Source organism: Oryzias melastigma, unplaced genomic scaffold (assembly GCF_002922805.2).
Source record: "Oryzias melastigma strain HK-1 unplaced genomic scaffold, ASM292280v2 sc00408, whole genome shotgun sequence".
Taxonomy (NCBI): Eukaryota; Metazoa; Chordata; class Actinopteri; order Beloniformes; family Adrianichthyidae; genus Oryzias; species Oryzias melastigma.
Genome location: NW_023417005.1, coordinates 26,236 through 35,055, shown reverse-complemented (window position 1 = coordinate 35,055; position 8,820 = coordinate 26,236). Strand labels below are relative to the sequence as shown.

At 41.9% G+C, this 8,820-nt stretch overlaps 1 protein-coding gene across 1 annotated transcript; it reads left to right on the top strand.

Moving 5' to 3' along the window:
* Positions 1 to 7,279: 7,279 nt before the first annotated feature.
* Positions 7,280 to 8,553, top strand: LOC112140899 (the record flags this gene model as incomplete). The annotated part of the gene is given in 4 exon segments (XM_036211040.1): positions 7,280 to 7,554; positions 7,646 to 7,909; positions 8,067 to 8,309; positions 8,412 to 8,553. Coding segments are annotated over 4 exon segments (793 nt in total), but the record flags the coding sequence as incomplete, so codon positions are not given.
* Positions 8,554 to 8,820: the final 267 nt, after the last annotated feature.

The window sequence follows — 8,820 nt, the reverse complement described above, 5'->3', positions numbered from 1 at the left end:
ATTTATGATTTTGTCCTGTTATGTTTGAATTCTTCCTGCACCTGGAGTGAGAATGAGGGAGAGACTGATCAGGACCCCCCTCTCGTTGGGTCATTGAGGGATGTCAAAATAAAATCTCAAATGTTCATTATGAGGCTATTCAGCTTTTGTTGGATAATCTTAACGCTACTATGTCTCACCAATTTGTCATGAGACCAAAACAGTAGCTTATATGACACTAGAACACGCAGCAGGAGAACTAATCGTATATTTGACACATTCTCCAAGTGTTACTTACAGTGTATGACTTATATAAGCCGTTTCAATTTATGCGGCTCCAGACACATTTGGTCTTTATTGTATTGGTCCAAAATGGCTCTTTCAACACTTTGGGTTGCCGACCCCTGCCCCAGACCCACGCACACACTACAAGGGGGAGGTCCGACGGTCCTTTTTACTCATCTGTCAGAAGGCCTTTAACAGCTCACTGGTCTATCCCCAGGGGCTAGAGTGTGTGAGAGGGCGAGGCCTTTTGTTGGTAAGCTTGGCTGAGGAGCGGCGTGACAGACCGCATGCCACACAGTGCAGGCAGAGCAGGGAAAGCGCATACTTTTTGACAAACACTGCTGCTTAAGTGAGCTTGGATCCCCTGGGCGGGAACTGCTGACCCAGAAGCAGATGCAGTGGCAGGACGGCTGGGTCAGACGGAGCGTTTCAGTCTTGCTTCCAATCAAGGAGGCACGCGGGCTGGCCCTGGCCTTAATAAATGCTCCTGGCACTCCAGACGGCAGATGTTCTTCGATTAATGAGCGTTGTGTAGGTAAACAGGGATATTATGTGACATATATATATACATATATTTATATACAGGTTGTTGGAGCTTGTCGTCTCAAAAGAAGCTCGCTCCTTGATTAAACCTTAATTTATTATTTCCTGTTAAAAGTGAACTAGTATCTTTTTTTTGTAAATAAATACACAAAGTGTATATTTGCACAAACCCTATATATATATATAAATATATATGCCACGGGAATTTACATCCACCGTCATCACTGCTTATGTTCCGCCAGATGCTAGGGCCCAAATTCGCAATGAACGAACTTTATGCGGCCATCAGCAGACAACAAACGGATCACCCGGAGGCAGCTTTTATTGTTGCAGGTGATTTTAATCACTCAAACTTAAAGACTGTACTCCCCAAATTCCACCAACATGTTTCCTGCCACACCAGAGGAAGCAAGACCTTGGATAATGTTTACACAAATATGGCTGCCGCCTACACTGCAACCCCCCTCCCCCACATCGGACAGTCAGATCATCTTTCTTTGTTCCTCACCCCCAGCTATTCAACTCTCATCAACCGTGTCCGACCATCTGTGAGGACCATCAAGGTTTGGCCTGCAGAGACAGACTCTGTACTCCAGGACAGATTCCAACACACGGACTGGAGTATGTTTGCGTCTCAAGCCACCTGTGGCTCACACTTGGACATTGACAATTATGCCTCCTCTGTCATGGATTACATCACTAACACCATTGATGGCGTCACGACAGAGAAACAAATCATCACATACTCCAACCAGAAGCCATGGATGAATAAGGAGGTGCGGCTCCTGCTGAAGGCCCGTAATGCTGCCTTCAGATCAGGGGATGCACAGGCCTACAGCACATCCAGGGCTAACCTGAGGAGGGGCATCAAGAAGGCCAAGCACTGCTACAAGCTGAAGATAGAGGGTCACTTTTCCGAATCTGACCCCCGGCGCATGTGGCAAGGCATTCAGGCCATCACAGATTACAGACCCAGCAACCCCACCCCCACTGCCACGGACGTCTCCTTCCTGAACGAGCTAAATCACTTCTATGCTCGCTTCGAGAGGAACAACAGAGACGCTGCCACCAAGACAACGCTCCCTGAAGACCACCAGCCCCTCTCACTCTCCCCCACTGATGTCCACACGGCACTGAGCAGAATCAACACACGCAGGGCTGCTGGACCCGACGGCATCCCAGGACGTGTGCTCAGAGCATGTGCGGAGCAGCTCACTGGGATCTTCACGGACATTTTCAACCTGTCCCTCGCCCAAGCAGCTGTGCCAACATGCTTTAAAGCGACATCCATCGTGCCAGTGCCAAAACACTCCAACCCGACGTGCCTCAACGACTACCGCCCTGTAGCACTCACACCCATCATTATGAAGTGCTTCGAGCGACTGGTCCTGGTGCACCTGAAGAACTCCCTTCCTCCCACACTGGACCCACACCAGTTTGCCTACCGGAGCAACAGAAGCATAGATGATGCAGTCTCCACAGCACTGCACTCTGTGCTCTCACACCTGGACAGTAACAACACCTATGCTCGTTTGCTGTTTGTTGACTTCAGCTCAGCATTTAATACTGTCATCCCCTCCAAGCTAATCTCCAAACTTGGAGCCCTGGGCACAAACACCGCCCTCTGCAACTGGATTATGGACTTTCTGACCAACAGACCACAACACGTGAGGTCAGGCCACATCTGCTCCACCACTGTCACATTCAACACCGGTGTGCCACAGGGCTGTGTGCTGAGCCCCTTTCTGTACTCCCTCCTCACACACGACTGCAGACCGGTGCATGGATCCAACTCCATCATCAAGTTCGCAGACGACACCACCGTGATTGGTCTCATCACGAACAACGATGAGACCGCCTACAGAGAAGAGGTACAGCACCTGACCACGTGGTGCGCCGACAATAACCTGCTCATTAACACCAGCAAGACCAGGGAGCTCATTGTGGACTTCAGGAAGGAGAAAAGAGGCACGCATGACTCCATTCACATGGACGGAATAGCTGTCGAGCGTGTCTCCAGCTTTAAGTTCCTGGGGACCCACATCTCAGAGGACCTGTCCTGGACCACCAACACCTCCAGCCTAATCAAAAAGGCTTACCAGCGCCTCTTTTTCCTGAGGACACTGAAGAAGAACCACCTGTCTTCAGCCATCCTGGTGAACTTCTACCACTGCGTGATAGAGAGCATCCTAACAAACTGTGTAACTGTTTGGTACGGAAGCTGCTCTGCTGCAGAGCGCAAACACCTGCAGCGCGTGGTGAAGTCGGCCCAGCGCATCACAGGAACTCTTCTCCCTGCTATTGAGGACGTCCAGAAGAAGCGGTGTCTGCGTCGGGCCCGCAGCATTCTGAAAGACTCCTCCCACCCAGCACATGGATTATTTTCCCTCCTGCCTTCAGGCAGGCGCTTCAGAAGCCCACGGACAAGGACCAGCAGACTGAGAAACAGCTTTTTCCCCAGAGCTGTGACTCTCCTGAACCCTGTCCCCGGTGGCCCCAGCTGACCACCCCACTCACCAACTCACAGGCATCTGTTACTAACTTACACTTTCATCTCCGGCACTATTGATCTACGTTGCACATGCTACACCCTGTTTGCACAGTTTAACTTCCAATAATACTATTTTGCTTTTTTTGCACTGTAAATTGACATTGTCATCCGTTTTGTATAGCCTTATTTATTTAACATCATATATCTCTCTTTTGTAAAGTATATTCGCTAGTCTCTGTTTATAGTCTTCTCCCCCTTTTTTAACGAATCATTCATCTGTATAATATGTTCAAAGTACCTCAGTCATTATGTATATCTTGCTCAGCTTTTTTAGTGATCTGTAGATACTTCCCATATACTGTATAATAACCTGTACCATACCTATTTATAAAATTTATACCACTTGCTCTTACTGCCTATTGCACTTCTGGTTGGATGCCAAACTGCATTTCGTTGCCCTGTACTCGTACATGTGTAATGACAATAAAGTTGAATCTAATCTAATCTAATCTGATCTAAATCTGATCTCCCCCCCTACAGAAGGTAGGGGGGAGGAGTATGATTCCAAGCTCCTAATTTGAGTAAGTTATGATCTTGAGGCTCACAACATTTATGTTAAACCAGCTTGAAATAAAAATGTTTCATCCAAGAAGGAAATTCTTCCACCAAGACAAACCTTTAAGAATGATCATGGATCATTCCAGAAAATACCTCATTCCTTCCATCAATACAGTTTATTTTACAAGCGAGGGAAATAGCAGACAAGGAGCAGAGTGAAAATGTAATGTTTTTAAATTAAACTGTTTTCTATGCATCTAAAGAGTACTTTGTTATAAAAATGCTCAGGTTTTTTTTCTTATGCAGAACATTTTGTTCGTTCAACAAACTTCAGTAACAGAAAAAATAAACCATGAGAAAGAGACTCTGTGGTCAAAGCTGCTGCAGTCTGTCTGAGCTAAGTGTGAAAAGGAAACAGACCACATTCATATTTAGAGAAAGATTCAAATGGTTCTCTGAAATTGAAACTTGTGATAGATAAATTGGAAATATTCTGATAAATTCAACTTTTGATTGTTGTCCATAAAAGTGATGTTTACTTCACAATTTCATATTTTATTTAATGGTGAAGCTGCTTAAACAGATCTGAAAGAGATCATTCAAGGGGAATCTAAATCACTGATATTCTGAAGAATTCATTTTAACAGACTGGCGACCTGTCCAGGGTGAACCCCGCCTTCGCCCTTTAGTAGCCGTGTTACGCTCCGGCACCCCCGCGACCCCGAAAGGGACGAAGCGGTCAGGAAAATGAATGAATGAATGAATAATTTTAATAGTTATATTTATGATATAACATCATGTTTTTATGTTCAGCTGTTAAGAGATTTGACAGTAACAAAGTCCAGAAGTTCTCAGCTGAACATGAAGGATTCAGATTGTTGTGATCTGCTGGTGTTTTCCTGTTTCTCTCTGTTGTTGCTGTGAGAGGAGCTGATCTTCCTCCTGGTTCCAAACATTTGACTCACAACTCATGTCACCATCAAACAGGTCACCTTCATCGACTTCAAAACCAATTGTTGACAGATAAACAGAATCAAATGACTGAATCATTTCATGGGAGAAAATTCTTTATAAGGTGAGAGACTGAAAGGATGAAAATGTTCGTCTTCTCATGACAATCTTTTCAGAAGAAAATGAGAGACTAAAGGATGGAAATGGACAAAGTTCATCTTCTCATGACCTCATGCTGCAACAGTTTTTAAATATTTTTCTCTTTCATCTGGTGTGAATGATGTGATGTTAACACTACAACCAGGAAGTGACCATAAAATACAGAAATAGAAAATGTTTCTGCACTGAAACCATGTGACTCTTGACATCACAGAAGCTGATCTCAGTGGTTTAGAAGAATGAAGACATTTGCTGTTAGAAGAGGACATGGATGAACAAAGAGCAGAACTACTATCAGTCAGTCCACACTGTGAGTATTCTACAGTTATCAGAATGAGAACTTTAACATTTCTTGTTGACTGAAAATTCACTGCTTTGTGAAGGAGCAGAGTGAAAATTTAAGAATAATATGCAGCACATTTTAAAAAGACATCAAACTGCATGAGACATACAGCTTCATCTGATTGTACAGGCTGTTAAAATGATCAATCCCACTACATGGCATGTATATGTAAAGTATTCTGGATTTTATTATAAAGCATTTTTTGATTTACAGGCAAATCTTTACTTTGGTTTTTCTTTAAATTCATGTTCTCATGGCTGCAGATTTTTAAATGTCAGTTTTTCATGAATGAAAAATGTGTTAATTTTTATAAGAATTTTTTTTTTTATGAAAAAAAAATAATTAATGTATTTCTTATCAAATGTCTTTAATTCAGTTTAAATATTTTTTCTTTCTTTTCTGCTAACGATGTATCTTTTATATTTATCTTAAGGAAGGAAAAAGGTAATTATTGAATCTTTTCTATTGGAAATTTACTGTATTCACTCCTTCACTGTGGACACACTCAAGGTGACACTTTCTGATTTATTTTTTTTTTTTTTACATTAATATCAGTTTAATTAATCTCAACACTAGTTTTCTCTCCGCGACCCCGAAAGGGAAGCAGCGGTCAAGAAGATGGATGGATGGACTAGTTTTCTTTTTTGTTTAAAACTATATATGTTATTCTTTGTTAGTTTTTGTTTACAATGTAAAACTAAATGTATTTATTAAATTGTGTGTTTGTGTTTGTTCTAGATGCTGAGTTGACTATTGAACCCAAATGGTCAACTTTTTATAATGGAGAATCTGTGACCTTCAAATGTGACATGAAGGAAGGAAGAGCAGAAGACTGGACATACACATTGAATAGAAGTGATTGGACAGTTTCTTCTAACGACCCACGACAACATTTATTATTCAATCGTCTGGATAAACATCACGTTGGTGTTTATCAGTGCTGTGGTCACAGGAAGAGTTCAGATTCTACAACATGCAGCAACAGAGTCTCTATAGACGTATCAGGTAATTTATTACTGTTTTTGACATGAGTCATTTTATGTGGGAATCTATATTTAGTTATTTATTCATAATAAACAAACTGAATTATATATAAAGATGTGTTTTTTACATTACCATGCCTTAATGCATAACCTAAACGTATATGCATCCTCATTACAATAATTATTATAGGAAAATGTGTTTGTTAATCATTGCAGACAGACCCAGATCCAGACTGACAGCAGGAACAACAACTGTGTCAGTAGGAGACAGAGTGACACTGAGCTGCTCTGTGGAGAAATCTGCTGGTTGGAAATATGAGTGGTTCAGAAGAACCTCACACACCTCTGAATACAGAATCAATGATGGAGAAAATGGAAACATCAGAGTCTCACAAGGAGGAATCTACAGATGCAGAGGATCTAGAGGAGAACCAGCCGTCTACTCTGATAAAAGTGATGAAGTCATCATCAGCATAACCTGTGAGTGATTTAAGTTTAAAGCTCTCAATAATCATTGGTTTTAAGAGTAAAATGTGTTTTATTGTTTTTAAATCTGATGTAATCAGTTTCCAACAAAGTGAGTGTGACCCAAAAACCCAGCTGGTCTCAGATGTTCAGAGGAGAGACGATCACTCTGACATGTGAGGTTCAGGGAGGTGAAGGAGTTCAGTGGGAGTATGAATGGAGAACACCTCAGTCACAGACATTCAGGACAAACAGGAAAGACTGGACATTCACAGCTTCCATCAGTGGAGACTACAGCTGTAAGAGCAGACCCACAGATGATTCCTATTCTGCTACAAAGTGGAGTCAAGCTGTCAGGTTATCTGTTTCAGGTAAACTGACAGATTTGTTTTTGTTCTGCACAGAAATACATTTTAAACATAAAAATTATCCATAACTAAGAACATGACATGCATAAATTAAGATTATTAATAATTCTCCAACAGACGTCAAACCAGAACCAGTCCTGAGAGTGTCTCCACTGTGGTTGAGTCCTGGATCCTCAGTGACTCTGAGCTGTGAGGTTGAACATGTGTCTGCAGGATGGAGCTTCTACTGGTATAAAGCTGTTCCTGATCTATCACACAAGTCTGGCTCTTACAGCTATGAGCTGCTGCCTGCTAGCTCCAATGGGACTGCAGACAACTCCTACATCATTCATGGACAGACACACACAGCAGGATATGTGTGCAGAGCTGGAAGAGGAGAGCCACACGTCTACACTCTTTACAGTCAACCTCACTTTGTCTGGTCTGGAGGTCAGACTCAGGATTCTTGAGTCATTTCAAAGGTTTCTGTTTTTAGTCAATCCAGCTAAAGTGTGCTGATCTTCCTCATGTTTGTGTTCAGATCTTCATCCATCAGCGTCTCTCTCAGTGAGTCCTGACAGAGTCCAACACTTCACCTCTGACTCGCTCTCACTGACCTGTGAGGGAAACTCTGCTGAGTGGAGAGTCGGCAGCTTTCTGCTTCCTGACTTGCTGTCATTCTGTTCTGACTGGGGAACAATGACTGGATCAACATGTCATGTTCAGAAGATCCAGTCCAGTAATGCAGTGTTCTGGTGTGAGTCTGGATCAGCTTTCAGCAACGCAGTCAACATGACTGGACACAGTGAGTGGAAACATGTTTGGATTCCTTTTTTGAGCTTCACTTCCACACAACTTGAATCTGGATTGAGATGATCAACTGGATGTCAAAGCAGAATGAAGCAGACAATGTCAAACATGTGCTGATGATCTGTGATGAGGATGAATGTGGATGTTTCCAGATGATGATCTGATCCTGCTGAGTCCTGTCCATCCTGTGACTGAGGGACATTCTGTTACTCTTGGCTGCAAGTGGAGGACAGAAAATCTTCTTTCTAAAGTGTTTTTCTATCAGAATGACACATTAATCCAAAGTGAGAGCAGAGTGGAGATGATCATCCCTGCAGTGTCAAAGTCACATGAAGGCTTCTACAAGTGTCAGTCCTCAGGAAAAGAATCTCCACAGAGCTGGTTGGCAGTAACATGTCAGGAAATTTATATTTATTATTATAATATTTTATAAATCTCATTGTAAATACTTTAGTTGATAATATTTACATATATTTGATCAATTTATGTTTTTACAGCTACATCCTGACCTGACAGATCCTCATTTCCTGTGTTGGTTGTTGCTTTAACTTCTGTAATTTTGGTCATTTTTCTATTCATGATCTGCTTTCTCTGTAAAAGATCAAGAGGTGAGAAATGTTACTTTTTTATTGGACAATATTCATAATAATTTCAGGATTATCAATACCAGATCATTTATTATTAAAATGTATTTTCTTCCATTCCCAGATTCACGCATGAAAAGGTTTGTGTTTATTATTTTATTTAAAGTTTTTCAGATGATTTTCTTTGAGATTATAATTTCAATTATTATATTATTATTGATTTCTTCCAGCAGGTCTCACATTAATAACCAGAGCACTGCTGCAGACCACAATGAAGCTCAGCACAGAAATGACATCATTCTTCTTCATGGTTACTCTAAAC